This window comes from Camelus ferus, chromosome 4 (assembly GCF_009834535.1).
Source record: "Camelus ferus isolate YT-003-E chromosome 4, BCGSAC_Cfer_1.0, whole genome shotgun sequence".
NCBI lineage: Eukaryota > Metazoa > Chordata > Mammalia > Artiodactyla > Camelidae > Camelus > Camelus ferus.
In genome coordinates this window covers 50,467,870-50,484,567 of record NC_045699.1, presented here as the reverse complement: position 1 = coordinate 50,484,567, position 16,698 = coordinate 50,467,870, and the positions used below count along the sequence as shown (strand labels likewise).

The window sequence follows — 16,698 nt, the reverse complement described above, 5'->3', positions numbered from 1 at the left end:
CTTTCATGATACTTTGGTTTAAAGTTTTTCTTTAATTAATAGAGGCAACAGAGAAGAAAAAGAAAATAACATGAACGGAACATTCCACAGGTTTAGGAAATCTTCCAGACATTACCAGAATTAGCTTTGGCATATGAATACTGACTATGTACATTTACCTCTGCCCTCTTTCCCAGGGACTGTTTTCCTTTTTCCTTAGTGGAAGATCTTCCCAGCATCTAAGTCTGAGAGAAAAATGCCTCTAATCATGACTAAATCTGTTTTGCTCTATTGTTTGAGGATGGTATTGTTTAAATACTTCATGTGGTACAGTGAGTCAGTTTGACTCCTGAATGAGCTTTGTTCTTCATTCTTTTCTTATGTTTCTGTTCTTTTCTTGGTTTTAAACTTCACTGGTTCTGAGTGCATGTTTTTATGTCACTGATTAATCCCTATACTCTGCAGTATTTTCCCCTCAACTGTTCAGTATTCATATTGTTTTACATATATTCATTTGTGTTTGCAAATATATTTATGTATGGCAAGGTAAAAAACATTGCAGTGAGACCTGGAGTTAAATAGTATAGCCTTGGACAGTCTCTGAAATGACCAATTCTCTGAACCTCAGCTTCATAATTATTAAAATCCAACTTGAGTAAATCACTTGGTTAATGTGAGGTAGCTATACAATGAAATCCCTTAATTGAAAATGTTTGAAATCTTTAAAGTACTAGAAAAATGGGAAATAGTATTAAGTTATGATTTTATTTATTAGTTTCTCAACAGTAGGGACTAGATCCTGTATCACTATGAATTTCCCTCTTCAAACTGCTTTTGTTGCATCCCATAGATTATGTAAGATTTTATTTTCATTATTGTTTGTCTTGAGGTATTTTCATTGTTAACCCATTGGTGTTTTGGTAGCATACTGTTTAGTCTCCATGTGTTCATCATGTTCCTGATTTTCTTTCTGTGGCTGATTTCTGGTTTCATACTGCTGTGGTCAGAAAAAATGTCTGAAATAGTTTCTATCCTCTTAAATTTGTTGAGGCTTGTTTGTGAGCTACTATGTGGTCTATCCTAGAGAATATTCCACGCACGCTTGAAAAGATTGTGTATTCTGTTTTTTCTTTCTTTCTTTCTTTCTTTCTTTCTTTCTTTCTTTCTTTCTTTCTTTCTTTCTTTCTTTCTTCCTTCCTTCCTTCCTTCCTTCCTTCCTTCCTTCCTTCCTTCCTTCCTTCCTTCCTTCCTTCCTTCCTTCCTTCCTTCCTTTCTTCTTTCTTTCTTTCTTTCTTTTCTTTCTTTTCTTTCTTTCTTTTTTTTTTTTGGATATAGTGTCCTGTAGATAGCAATTGAGTCCAACTGGTCTATTGAGTCTTTTAGGATCTCTGTCACCTCACTGATTTTCTGTTTGGAAGATATGTTCACTGGTGTCAGCGGGGTGTTAATGTCTCCTACTATAATTGTTTCCCTGTCAGTTTCTCCCCTTTATGTCTGTTAGTATTTGCTTTATGTATTTAGGTGCTCATATGTTAGGTGAATATATGTTAATGAGTGTAATATCCTCTTCTTGTACTGATCCGTTTGTCATATGATGTCCTTTTTTGTCTTTCATTAATAGACTTTGTTTTAAAGTTATTTTGTCTGATGTAAATATTGCTAATCCTGCTTTCTTGTCACTTCCATTTACATGAAATATCTTCTTCCATCCCCTCGCTTTCAATCAGTGTCTGTCCTTTGCCCTAAGATGAGTCTCTTGTAGGCAGCATATTATAGGTTATTTATTTATTTTTATCCAATCTGCCACTATGTGTCTTTTGATTGGAGCAGTTAGTCCATTGCTTTGAAAGTAATTCTTGATACATACTTACTACCATTTTAAACCTTTTTTTCCAGTTGATTTTGTAGTTCTTCTTTGTTCATTTCTTTTTCTTTTTGTTTTTCCTTTTGTGGTTTGATGATTTTCTTTTGTAGTTTGCTTGAATTCCTTTCTTTTTGGTCTTTGTGAGTCTATTGTATGTTTTTGATTTGTGATTACCATGGAGTTCAAGTATGTTGACCCATAACTGTATCTACTTGCTTTAAGCTGATAGTCATACAAATTCAAACATGTTCTAAAAGATCTACATTTTTATACTTCCCTCCCCAACATTTTGTGATTTTAATGTCCTATTTTACATCTTCATGTTTATCCTTTTGCTGTTAATTGTATTTATAATTGCTTTTACAAAAATTTTTTGATCTTTTTAAATCTATGTACTGGCTCATTTAAGTGATCTTCAGTCCTTTTGTGTGTTTGCCTTTCCTATCATGATTTTCTTTTTCCTATATATTCTTGCTGCTTTTCTGTTTAGAGAAGACTTTTTAGTATTTCTTTTAGGTTAGGTTTAGTATTGCTATATTCTTTTAATTTTTGCTTGTCTGAGAAGTTCTATATCTCTCCTTCTATTCTAAATGATAATCTTGCTGGTAGAGTGTCATAGGTTGCAGGTTTTTCCCTTTCAGGACTTTGAATATATCATGCCATTCCCTTCTAGCTGCAAAGTTTCTGCAGAGAAATCAGCTGATAACCTTATGGGGGTTCTCTTGTAACTGACTCTGTTTTTCCCTTGCTGCCTTTAGAATCCTCTTATTATCTCTAACTTTTGCCATTTTAATTATGACATGTCTTGATGTAGGTCTGTTTGGTTCATCTTGTTTGGGACCCTTTGTGCTTCCTGTACCTGGATATCTGTTTCCTTCTTTAGGTTTGGGAAGTTTTCAGTCATAATTTCTTCAAATACATTTTCGATCCTCTTCTCTCTTTCTTCTCCTTCTGGAAACCCTGTTATGTATAGGTTGGCATGCTTTATATTATTCCATAGATCTCTTATGTTGCTTTCTTCTTCTTCTTCATCTTCTTCTAGTTTGTCTTTCTGTCTGCTGTTCTGATTTAATTCTGGTTTCCATTATTCTATCTTCCAGATTACTTATTCATTCTTCTGTATTATTTAGTCTGCTATTCATTGATTCTAGATTCATTTTTATCTCAGCAATTGAATTGTCTAATTTTGATTGGTTCCCCTGTATGGTTTCTAGCTCCTTATTACTGTAATCTGCATTTCTAACATCTTGCTCTTGAGGGTTCCATCCCATGGCAGAAATGGTGTAAACTGAAATAAAACAATTATACATTGTGATAAAATCTTTTACAAAATTGAAAACAGTAAAATCATGGAAAATATCTTCCAAGAGTAAATCATAAACATTTTACCTGGGTTTGAAACATTTCTCCAAGTGGAAAGTGGAGGACAGACATCCCAGGTAAAGAACACAACAGAACAGCATTTTCAAAGGAGGACAGGGACTTAATTCATGAGGCATGTTGAAGAGATGACAGGAGTCAGAACATGGCTTAGGTGCTTTACTTAATGAGGGTAGAGGGGATGTATTCTAACCATGAATAAATAACTAGGAATACTAATAAGATGTACCCAAGATAAAGAGTTTGTAAATTCCGAATTAAGGATTTCTTCCACTCCCACATAGTTAGATCCCTTGAAGTCCTACTTGGCTCCAATACTTTTTCCTAGAAGAGAAACACACTGCTATGGCTTTCTTGTAATATTCTTTGGAAAAAGGCTCCTCATGAGGGTGTTAAATCCAAGGGAGGATTCTTCTGCCTAATTCTGTTTACAGTGCTACACCTCCTGGGTTTAAGAAACTTAAACAAGGACAATGGATATGGACCAACAGAGAATAATTATCCCTTTTCCTTTGTTGTACAAAAGGACATACCTAATATGTTCACAAATGGCATAGTTAGATTATTTTAATAGATCCACATACATATTTCCACCCTTATTAGAGAAAAAAAGTGGTAGCTTCAAATGAAGACAAAATTATTTAGATTGTCAGATTTCTTCTAAATTGATGTACAATATCTTGCCTAATAAGATTCTGTCTGTGTGGAATGAGAATGGATCAGTTATCCATAGACACTAATTTGTAAAACAACAAAAACAAAAACACCTGGATATTAGCTCTTGGGTCTCAGACTTCTTGGTGGGAAAAGAAAAGACTATCTTTTCTTTGATTAAAGAAAGACTCTTTAATCTTCTGAAACAGACCTCAGTGATATCTAGGGCCAAGGGCCTGAGATAAAGGGAATACTGCTGGCCTTCAGTAAGTATGGCACCAACACTGGAACAAGAATGTGTTATTTTGTATTGTGTTGATGGCACAATCTATGGATGACCATCTAATATGGTTTGCATTCAATAATCCAAGTTTGTGCCTGTTGTCCCAGTAAAATTGTTAAAAAAAAAAAAAAAACACCTTGTTTCAGTCTCAAAAGTATCTTAGTTTGGATGATAAGTGATGTTGTGGTCCTTGTCACAGAATAGAGTTGCTCAGAAATTGCTCAGTTTCTACCAGGCTGGGAAATTGGTGGATTCTAAGGGCTTCTTTGTTAGTGAGGTGCTAATGTAATGTTTATACTTTCTTCGACATGCATTATTGTGTTTAGACCTTTTCCTTCCATGTTCCATCCCCCAAAAGATTACGTTTGGTCAAAACAAATAAGGCTGAATATAATATAATCTCATCAAGACGTTTGTAGGAAAAGTCAAACCTTTTAATATAAAATTTAGAATAAGCTTATAAATTTCTACAGAAAAAGCTGCTGGGGTTATGACTGGGATAATGTTGATTCTAAAGATAAATTTGGAGGAGAATTAATACTATGTAAATTCATCAACATGGTATATCTATCCATTTATTTTTGTCTTTTAAAATTCTCCTGGAACGTTTTGTAGTTTTGGTGTAGTGGTCTTTTCCTAAATTAATTTAGTTTATTCCTTAATATTTTTGTTGCTATATTAAATTAACTTAAAATTTATTTCTCAGTATAGCTCTTATTATTTGGGGTCTTTTGTGGTTCCATACAAATTTTAGGATTTTTTTTTTCTATTTCTGGGAAAAATGCCATTGGAATTTAGTGGGGAGTCAATCTCCGGGACCTCCATTAAAAATAAACAAATAAAATAAATAAATAAACCTAATTACCCCCTCCCAGTAGTTCATATCTTAAAGATTTTTTTTTACATCTTTTGCTCAGTTGTGCATACATGGCACAGGAGTCAATCGGAGAACTGGGTCAAGATTTTAATATAAAATTTAATGTTTCCTCTTTTGTATCTCCCCTTTCTAGAATGTCCCCCTTACATTATGGTGACTGTGTTTTCCCAGAACACTGCTGGTTTGTCCAGCAATAGTGCCAATTTGCTGTTAGAGTTTTTCTTTTTTTTTTTTAACCACTCCATACAGTGCCTAGGTTAGCCTTCAGTCATACAAATGTGAAACTCACACCAAAACATTACTTCTTCCAAGAGATTTTTTAAAAATATTTTATACAAAGTTTATAGTTGTCATCTCTGAGATGCTTGAGTCTGGGTGTGGAGCTTATTCAGTCATAGTGAAAACAACAGAAATCAGAAGCCCCCCCCCTTCATATTTTATGACTGGAAGATTTACGTCTCATCCTTTCTCTGAAATGGCCCCCTTCCTGATTATACTTACGTTATTTTCTAATATATGTCAAAACAAAGTAATGCTGATATTTGGGGCGGAGAATATACTACAATGAATAAGGAATTTGAAGTCTTTCTGAGGCCAGAGTTGAGCATACCATTAAGGATTAAACAATAAAGAATAACTTAATAATCAGATTTTAATGTATTATAGTCCTATTAAGGATTAAATGTGGCATTATTTGAAAACAGCTGGCTCATAGGAGGGACTATTACATTTTATTATTTTTCTTTTTCCTATCTAGCTTTTTAGTCTCATTCCACCCCTAGTCTCCTTATAGTCCATTCCTTCCTTGATCAGGTAAAATGAAGGCTGAACTCCAGAGTTAACTTCCTGTAACCACCTCATCCTCTTTGTCACTTCCTGCTAGTACTTCCTCTTTTTTGTACCTTATTCAGATATAACCGCCCAGGAATCCATGATTAAAACTACTTTATTTTCCACTACTCAGAGAACAATTGAGGTAGATAAGTGATGGAATGAGAAGTTGTATTTAAGTAACACATAATATGTACATAAAATGTACTAGGTAAAAATGTAACTCGGTAACTTATACGTGCTCTTTTAAAGTTCCTTTTCATTAATTAATAATTGTAGAAAGTGCAGCATATGATTGTCCCTCACTGTCTTACTCAGGTACAGGCACCCAGGAATCCTTACTTAATTTCCTTATTTTCAAAAACTAGAGAGTAAATGAGGAAGTCAGTAGATGGGTAAGGCAGTATTATTAATGTTTAATGTATGCCGTGTGGTGTGCTAGGTGTTGTGTGTATACATTATCTTTTAAGGTTATTTTCATTAATTAATAATGATAGTGTTAATGTAAGTGTTGATTTTTGTGTTGATTACTTCTCTCATTTATTCTACACTGTGTATGTGCCTGGTTTGGGTGCTGGGGATCCAGTATAGATACATTTTACCTTCTCTTACAGATTAGCTCCAGATGCTTTTGTAAGAGGTCATACAGGTCATAAATGGTGGTCAAGACTTAAGTCCATTGTCTATCTGTATTTCTTATGTTGCTTTTAGGATACATTTGTGAAATAAGTTATGTATACTAAGAGATATTTCAGGAGGATGAGAAGAACTATAAGGGATTCTTAAGAAGTGAAAAAAAAGGTTGTCTTTTAGTCATGCTGCCATTTCTCTGAAGGAGGATTACAATTTTGATTCTGAATTTTGATTTTAAATCAGGGAAATCTTTCCATTTGTGCTGCAAACTGAATTTCTTTTGTGACAAAACAAAGTAAGTACAAAAAATCTTTATCTTCCAAGAAATTTTGACAACATTCTTATCACCAACATGTATGTGGAATTAATTTAAAATTTGCTTATAAAAATAAAACCTGAGTTTATAGTGCAGAATTAGAACAGAAATATAAAATTAGAAAGGTGATGAGATCTTAAGAAACACCACTATGCATTATAACTCACTAGTCACTCAAAGGGGAAATTTTTATGGCCTCTTCAGTATATTCTGCTCAGTTCTTTATCTTCCCTTGTTTTCCCCTGTAATTAAAGATTAAGTGCTATTTTACAAAAGTATTTGAAATTGTAGTTTGGGGGAATGAGATAATTATAAAGTCTATTTCTGTTATTTTCCTATGTGGAATTTCAGATACTTGGGCTTATATTTTTTACCATTTGTTTTTATTTTAATTAATTAATTCATCAGTTAATGACTACACACTGTTTTTAATTAACTTGGCATTGGACTTCTTAAAGAGAACAGTAAGCAATAGTGTGCCATTGAGAAGATTTCAGGAGCTAACAAATGGTTATAGCATAAAAGAAAAAATTCTGCGGTAGTTCAGGGTCAGGGTACTATAGAGGAGGGAGTAACTAACTCAGGGGAGTTTGGGAAGACTTTACAGATGATGTAACACTTGACCTATTTCTTCTGTTATTGCCAGGATTTCACTAGAGAAGGAGAAATGTAACAATGCAGAGAAAATAGCATGTGTTATTGTCCTTACGTGAGAAAGACAGTGAGTGAAGCACAGTTTGTGCTAAAGAGTGGGGACAACGTGGGCAGGAAACAAGAAGGTGAAATACGTTGTTCAAAATATAGGCTGGGGCCAGGGGAAGTCTCAGGGTTAAAAAAAAAAAAGCATAAGCAAACAAATGTATCAAAAGTATTTAAAATAAAGATTACTAAAAGTATATGTTTTATTTATTAAATAGATATTTGTGATGGATTTTCTTGGAAAGGTTTAATTGTCCCCATAAGTTTACTAGCATTTCTCAGTCTACTTAGCCCTACATTTTTATGAGATCACAGTTGTTTCCAGAAAGTGACATAGTTAGACTTGTGATCTTAAAATTTCTTTCTAACTCTGAAATTCTGTGATTCTACATATGATTTTATTTTGTTCAGTTTATCTTTAAAGCCCTTGCCTCAAAATATGTGAGCTTGTTTTGTGCATGAACTCAAAGATGTCAGTTTCTTATCATTTTCTCCAGAACTAGTGTCTACTCAATAATTTTCTGAAAGGTCCTCCTTATTTCTTAGGCTATAGATGATAGGATTGATCGTGGGTGACTGCTGCATAGAACAGGGTAATCAGTTTGTCAGAAGTCATGTCTTTGGACTTTACTTTCATGTACATGAAGAAGAATGTCCCATAAGACACAATCAACCACTGTTATGTGGGCTGAGCAAAAGGAAGGGGCCTTTTTCTTCCTTCAGCTGAACTGATTCTTGGTATGGCAAGGTAGCAGTAATGGAGCAAATGAAAATATATTACCCAACGTTATTATACTCTCATTCAAGAAGATATTTGTGCAGGCCAACTTTTTTAAAGTTAGTATTTCACAAAAATGATTAATGATATTTCTTCCACCAAAGAACGCTCATAATGTGAGTACATTTTGTGCCAGTCCATTGAGAATTGCTAGTTCCTAGGATGTAGCTGCCATCTAAACACAGTATTCTGTTTATGATGGTGGGTTATCTCAGAAATTTGCTGTTGGCCATGTTGAACCCATATGCCATCACTGTCAGGAACACACACTCTGTGGACCGTATTACATGAAGAGATAAACATTTATATAATACAAGCTGTGAATGAGATAGTTTTTTTTTTTTTAAATAATGGTAAAAAAAAAAAAAAAGAGGATGTGTACCAGATATCCAGGAAGGAAAACCTAACCAAAAAGAGGTACATGACATTTGGAGATGGGATTCTAGGAGGGTTAAGATGACTAAGATGCTGTTCTCCAGGAGGATTATTGATACATCACTAAAGACATGACAAAAAGGAATTTTTTGGTATAATTCCTTTGTACTCAGAAAAATCTCTCAGAATGAACTCAATTTCAGTTGTCCAATCAGTCCTATCCTGTTTTTCTTTTTCATACATGAAATAATCCAAAAAAAGAAATAGCATATGAGTTAACTGAGGGGTCCCATATAATAGAAAGTAAGTGGTAATAGGGGTAGGAGGTCCAACAGCTGTGTGAACACTAGCTGGAGTAGGGTAATAGCCGTGAGATTGGTTTATGGGATTCCTCTTCTAGCACATAAAGCAGCTGAGCTACACTGGTAACTTATTAAAAATGCAGGCTTATGTATTCCATTTCCTGAGGTTGCGATACACAAAGTCTGAGACAGGGAAGAATGATTTACATTTTTAATAAACATCTGTTATGAGATACGTTAAAAAAAAGATAACTAAAATTTCTCTGCCAAAAAAAGTAAAATAATTCTATTTGCTTGAAACATTGTTCTTATGTGACTTACTTGGGTACTTCACTTAAGTAATGTTGGATGTAGGATTTTTGAGGACCTCTTGTGACTTGGGGAGAAGAAAGGAAGAAATGGGTAAAGAGCTCTGTTCTTGGGGAAGAAGCTTAACCACATGGTGGCAGACCAGGGCCTCATAAAATGTCCAGAAAGTAGTTCCATATGATCAAGTCAGTTAACCTCAGAAACAATGATGTGGGATACCCAGTTTCAACTAGTTTCCTGTGGATTTTTTTCTGCATTATCATCAGACTTTTAGTCAAAATTTGTTTTACCTAAGGTAATGATTTTGTGGTGAATAAATTGTGGGCACTATATGGGTGAAGCAGTTCAAGGAAAGGCGAGCACTGCCTGCAGGAGGAGAAAATGACTGAGAGCACCTCGAATATATTTATACACCATTACCTCCTAATTGTGTAAATTAGATAGATGGTGACAGTCAGTTAATCTGGGTGTATCTATTTAGGTAAATTCTTTGGAATGGGTAGTATGGAGTGGGATTGAGTTACAAATTACATTGTAGGGTTACAGTTAAGAAAACTGAGTAGCTTGATGGTTTATAGTTTTGTCATTATATGGTTTCAAAACTTCCAAATTTGTTGTGAATATCAAAATGCCATTCATATTCACATAGCACGTATAAATTCTGAGTTTCAAAGCCAAATTAATAATTTTTAGATTATTTGGTATAATAAAGCCCTTTCTCTCTTTACTCACTAATTTAATAAATTTGAATTAAATAACTTAATATATGTATATAAAATTCTTACAAAAGGGCCTAGAAATTTATTTTTTTTATTATTATTATTGTTAATAACCAAGAGTTAATGTAGCTGAAATAGGTATTTCTACTATATTATCAATAAAATATGGTAGGATGAACAAAGTTCTGGATAAAACCATTAGAATATGTTTAGATTAAAGATTCCAGCAGTATATGATAATAGATTGCACATGGGATAAGACACATTCTCAAGACTTATGATTGGTTATTTGAAATACAGAAATGGATCCAATATAATTAAGTCTTCAGGGCATTACTCAGAGTTTTTGAAAGTTTAAACATCTTTCCCTGAAGCAATTTAAAGTTATGGCTTAGAAAATTGTATTGAGTCCCTGAGAGCAAGAAATATTCAAATTGCCTTTCTGAGCCGGGAGAAGATTCTTTTGAGAATTTCCTGAGTCTTCACAATGGAGCAATGTTTCCACCTGGGCTTGAAGGGCAAATGAAATCTTCCCTATTCTCAAATATTCATTTTCCTCTTAGTTTTGAACTAGCAGAACCAAGTATCTCCCTTTGTAAATGATCATATTTGGCTGTAACGTATGGAAGGTTTTAAAACAATTTTGAAATAGTACCTTTGCTATTAATGTCTTTCAGACAAGTCCTATGACATTATGGCCCCTCATTGGTAACACCTTCAGAAATGTATCAACCCCATGGAAAATATTGTACAATAGGCTGCAAATAGAAGATCAAGGCAAAACAATCTGCTGTGTGTTGCAACCTAAGAGGCAAGTTGACCTTCCATTTAAGGTAATTGCTAAAAACATGCAAATAATACAGATCCAAGGTGGTATCAGTTCAATGAACTGAGTTGAAATAAGCCATGTGTTTTGGTGATAGAATATTTCTTACTATGAAGAGTCTATGGAGAATAGGCATTTTAAGAATTCTAAGATGATATTTTCTTGGATGTAGTATGAAAAAGGAGAAAAGTGAAAAAAAATGACTAAAAGAGTAATTTGAAATCCAAAGTAATTTGAATATCCAATGAAGATGGATATTTAGTTATAGAATTTATCTTTCTGGAGAATAAAGATTCATTTAGTCAAAATATAGTCTCCTGGTCCATGGTTCAGTATAAGTGCCTACATGTGTATTGATGTCACTTCTTACTGGTCCAGTGAGGTTGCTGTAAAATAGGCAGCAGATCTGTACCCTTATTCAGAACATAAAGTAGGCTGGTGTCACCAAAGTTCTGAACCTGTAGCAATTTACCTATGGCACCAATTCAGTTTTCTTTGGTTCAGTTTATAAATGATTGTCCGGTGCTAATCATGAACAGACAGACAGTCTCTGTCCTGGAGCTTCTGACTTAGGGGTGTTACTTGGAAAACTTTATTAGTTGTTCTTGAATACATCTTTTGATTTGTGTGAAAAGGAAATGAAGAGCAACAATAGCTAACAGGAAGGAATTCTGACTTTTATAGTTATGTGTGTGTGAGTATTTTGGGAATTATTTTGAGAACTTTTAATTATTTTTGTTATTGGTGGTCATGCATTCCTAGGGTAAATTTGGACATAACATTTGTGAGAGACACACACACACACACACTCATTTGACTTGTAAATGAATGAATTTAAATAGCCTTTCTTTAAAAATGTTAACCTGTGAGTTCCTTGTTTTAAATGATGTTGGCCTTTGCTATAGTCATATAACACTCTTCATTACAAGAGTAAGGGGAGTTTGGTATAATATGCATCAATGTCATATCATGGATATGATGAAAATGAGTAGGTTGGTTGGGTAAGAAGAGACCAGATACCTGAACAGACTGATAAAAATTTAAAGGTACTTCTGTAGGAGTATGAAACTGAGGACAGAAATGTAAAAAATCTTGAGAAAAGAACAAGTCAGTGAAAGATGAAGGAAACCAAAATAGTGCTTACCATAATGCTAGATGCTTTACATGCATTAAAAAAATTTATTCTCCCAAGAATACCACAATGAGACTATTTAAAATCTTCATGTTATAGGTGGGAATATTGAAACAAAAGTTAAATAAATTGCCCAAGGTCCCACAGCTAGTAACTGCCCCTGTTAGCAGAGAAGATATGGATGAATGGCCCTAGCCCTGTGGTCATTGCTGGCTAGAAACAGGCTTAATCCGTACAGAAACCATGTAGAGTGTATGTCCATGTGTTCTTCATAAAGGCAAAGGCCTGTCAATTATCCAGTCCACTGACAAGAGGGTTTCAGTGAGGCCTGAGTGGAGCAGCATGGTGAAGCTATAGCTTTTAGTTGGTGCGGGCCCCTAGTTAGGATAAAGTTGGAAAAGTGGTGACGCTGGGAAAGCAGGAGGGGGAGGCCTGTGTAGCTGTTTCTGCAGCACACACTTGCCACAGGCCCTCTTCCTGGATGGTGCTTTGAGCTTCTGCCTGTCCACTGTGAAGGCCATCTCAGAGCATCTTCCCCTCCAAACTCGGTAGCTGCCTACTCCTCTCTGTGATTGTGGTTGCGGAGGGTGTAGTTATATTTATTGTGGTGTAATATTTTTTAACATCTTGTGACTTCACATAAGAAGTTTTCTATTGTTTATAGAATGTTTTTATAGAACAATTAAAGCATGTCTGCATGTCAGTAAAAATCTCAACTTTATACCGAAAAAAAAAAAGGATGTTCTTTCCAGTAGACATAATGAATTTACAGATTGAAACTGCGTCTCAGTCATCATTTACCAGGAATTGGGATTTGGGTGCTTTCATTTATCACCTAGCATTAAGAAAGTGAATCTGGGACTCAGAGTAAAAGAAATATGCATCTTTAAGTTATAAAAGAATCTAAAAGCATAAAAAGTTGGGTTGATTGAAATAAGGGAAAAATAAGATGAGGAAAGAAATACCTTAATAGTGGCCAAAGGCAGGTACAGGTGATTAGAAGCTGTTGAATAAGTCCAGAGTTTTCAGTTCAGACCTAAATTTTGCACCAAGTTTCATGAGTAAGGAGAAATGGTCTATATGTTAAGAGCCTGATTGTTTTATAAATAAATTAGAGCACTTTCAGTGGATTCTGTATCCATGAACAAGGATATTAATGGAAATTACTGTGTGTGTGTATGTTTGTGTCTGTGTATTGGGGGAGGGAGGTGCTATTTCTGAGGAAAAATTAAAAAAAGAATGGCCTAAGACTTTATGAGGCAAGGTCTTTGGATACGGAGCTTATTTGTGTCCCCTGGGTGATGGCAGTGGATATCTCCCTGAGAAATCACTCAAAGTCAGAGATGTCAACACCTCTCAGACTGTTTGAAGATACATTTTGGTCATAGTCTTTCTTTGTGTCTCCTTCCATTGGACTTAAACAACAACCAATTAAAATGGCAATTAAAGATGTTTGCCTTAAGAGAATGAGTAAAAAAGTCACAGACTTGTAGACAGTATATGCAAGTCATATATATGATAAGTGATTTGTAGCTGGACTAGATAAAGAATTCTCAAGACTCAGCAATAAGAAAACAACCCAATTAAAAATGGCCAGAAGACATGAATGACACTTTACTAAAGAGAATATAAAGATGACAACCCCCCCAAACATTAGTCATTAGGGAAATGCAAATTAAACTGACGATGAGGTATCACTACATACCTATTGGAATGGGTAAAAATATGTGTGTGTGTGTATATGTATACTGACAATATCAAGTGTTGATCAGGATGGGAAGCAACTAGAACTCTTTATACATTTTGCATTGGAATGCAAAAATGATGCAGCCACTCTGGAAAACTGTTTGAGAGTGCTTTATAAACTTAAATATTCATGTCTCATATCATCCTGTATGCCATTGCTGGATCTTCACCCTAGAAAAATGAAAATCTGTGTCCATACAAAATTCTGGACATAAATGTTTATAACAGCCTATTCATAAGTGCCCCAAACTGGAAACAACCCAAATGTCTTTCAACAGGTAAACAAATAAACTATAGTATGTTAATACAATGGAATGCAACTCAACAATAAGAACTTGGAGAAATTTCACAGGATTTATGTTAAGTGAAAGAAGCCAGACACTAATGGCTCATATGATTCCTTTTATATGACATTCTGGAAAAGGTTAAACTACAGGGATGAAAAGCATATACATCTTTACCGGGATTTATGAGTGGGTGAAAGGAGTGATTAAAAAGGGAAGGTGCAAGGGAGTTTTTATGGTGATAGAGGAGTTCTGTGTCCTGGTTATTGTGATAGTTACACAAATCTATATATGGTTTAAAATTCACAGAAATAAAAGCTGAGAGAGACAAAATCAATTGTATTGTATATTTTCTTGTATGATAATTAAAGAAATAAAATTAAAAAGTCACTCGGTTTCTCACCAAGAAAAAGATATTTGCATTGTAAGAAGATTTCAGATTATTGGGTTTCACATGAATTGCACCTGTTTTTTGGGTAATCAAGCAGTCAGTAAACACTGGTTAGGTTTATTGCTGACCATTCTCCTATCAGTTTGACACACTTCCTTCAGTGTTTTAGTATGCAGTGGGTTACTGTTGAGTCTTCCTGACCCAGCAACTAGGCTGTCTAAATCTCAGATAATTATGGACTACAAGCAGGCTTGAGTTTCAGCTCAGGTTTTGCTGCATATCAATTATATGACTTTAGGTTTAAACTCTCTTAGTTTAATTTAGATAAGTTCATTATATTTAAAATGATAAAAGTTGTGGGGTTGAAATGAGGTAATGTGTGGGAAAAATCTCATGCACAGTTGCTAGTTCAGAAAGAGTGATCAATGTAATAGCTTCTCCCTCATATTTCTCTTCCTGCATTGTTTATTTTTTCACTGTCTTATCTTTTCTCTCTTCTTCCCCTTCCCTTTTTCCTTTCTTCTGTCTTCTCATTGGGTCCATGGCAAATTTCTATATTTGTGCATTGATGAACTTGGACTTACCATAGTAAAGAAACTATTTTTTAAAGTTTGAATTCTTACAGGTAAAAGAGAGAAGTAAAATGGAATGGGAAAACCAAACAGTTCTGGTGGAGTTGTTTTTAAAGGGACTTTCTGGTTACCCAAAGCTTGAACTACTCTTTTTTGTGCTAATCTTAATGATGTATGTGGTCATCCTTCTGGGCAATGGCACCCTTATTTTAATCAGCATCTTAGACTCTCATCTTCACACCCCTATGTACCTCTTCCTGGGGAACCTCTCCTTCTTGGACATCTGCTACACCACCACCTCCATTCCACCCTTGCTGGTGAGCTTCCTCTCGGAAAGAAAGACCATCTCCTTCTCTGGCTGTGCAGTGCAGATGTTCCTTGGCTTGGCCATGGGGACAACAGAGTGTGTGCTCCTGGGCATGATGGCCTTTGACCGGTATGCGGCTATCTGCAACCCTCTGAGATATTCTGTCATCATGAGCAAGGATTGTTATGTGCCCATGGCGGCTGCATCCTGGTTTTCAGGGCTTGTCAACTCTGCAGTACAAACTGCATTTGTGGTACAGTTGCCCTTCTGTAGAAATAATGTCATCAATCATTTCTCCTGTGAAATTCTGGCTGTCTTGAAGCTGGCCTGTGCTGACATCTCAGGCAATGAGTTCATCATGCTTGTGGCCACGACGTTGTTCATATTGACACCACTGTTGTTAATCATTGTTTCTTATACATTAATTATTCTCAGCATCCTCAAAATTCACTCTTCTGAGGGGAGAAGCAAAGTCTTCTCTACCTGCTCAGCCCATCTGACTGTGGTGATAATATTCTATGGAACCATTCTCTTCATGTACATGAAGCCGAAGTCTAAAGAGACACTTAATTCAGATGACTTGGATGCTACTGACAAACTTATATCCATGTTCTATGGGGTGATCACTCCCATGATGAATCCTTTAATATACAGTCTCAGAAATAAGGATGTGAAGGTGGCAATAACACATCTGTTTAACAGATGCTTTTTTAGCAAGTGAATGGAAAAGGTGTAGGATTGTGAACACATTAGACATTGTCTAAACTTGAGAATTAGGAATTTTGGTTACTTTTAACTTCTTTTTGCACTTTCATGTATTATTTTTAAAATTTTAAATAATGACATATAGCATTTCAGAATTATTGCATGTTCATTATAGAGAATTTGCAAGATACCAGGCAGTGGGATAAGGAAGAGAGAGAGCTCTCTTATTGCTCTAACACTAGGAGATGGCCACTTTTGAACACTGTCTTTCATATTCTATTTATTGCAGTATTGGAATTGGATTATATGCCTTTTTATGTTCACTTTTTTACATAACATTATTTCATAGGTAACACTTCATTGAATCTTTCAAAATAAATAAAGCTTTCTGTTGTGAAAAAAACTGAACAGAAAACCCCCAAAATACTGCACCCACATTTTTCAATGGAGAACCTTATGTTGTGGTTTCACATTAAAGTCCAAACTGTCCTAAGTCTTTAAATACTGTTTTCTTGCTCAGTATCTAGAGTGTTTTTTCCTGTGAAACTCTTAAAGATACTGTGCATTTGGAACTATTGAGGAAGTGGGTAAATGGGGCTTAGGAGTGAGCCCTATGCAATCAGTCAGGATATGTTTTTTGTTTCCTTTTTTTTTTTAAGTTCAGCTTACATGTTAGCTTTAGCATAAAGAAAATTTTAGAAAATTTAAACTAAGTTTGAAATTCAGTATGCTGGTC

At 34.9% G+C, this 16,698-nt stretch overlaps 1 protein-coding gene and 1 long non-coding RNA gene across 2 annotated transcripts in view; both read left to right on the top strand.

Annotated features, from left to right (window-relative positions):
- Positions 1-11,162, top strand: part of LOC116663205 — a 69,349-nt gene extending 58,187 nt beyond the window's left edge. Inside the window, exon 5 of the long non-coding RNA XR_004319373.1 lies at positions 10,677-11,162. This is a non-coding gene — a long non-coding RNA (uncharacterized LOC116663205). The remainder of the gene's footprint in view (positions 1-10,676) is intronic.
- Positions 11,163-14,726: 3,564 nt separating this feature from the next.
- Positions 14,727-15,978, top strand: LOC102508859 (olfactory receptor 13C2). The gene has a single exon (XM_006184800.2). The coding sequence runs from the start codon at positions 15,022-15,024 to the stop codon at positions 15,976-15,978; it is 957 nt and encodes a 318-aa protein (XP_006184862.2). The 5' UTR covers positions 14,727-15,021.
- Positions 15,979-16,698: the final 720 nt, after the last annotated feature.

Bases quoted from the DNA above. Each gene is read 5' to 3' on its own strand.
- LOC102508859 (XM_006184800.2), top strand. From the start codon at position 15,022: ATGGAATGGGAAAACCAAACAGTTCTGGTGGAGTTGTTTTTAAAGGGA.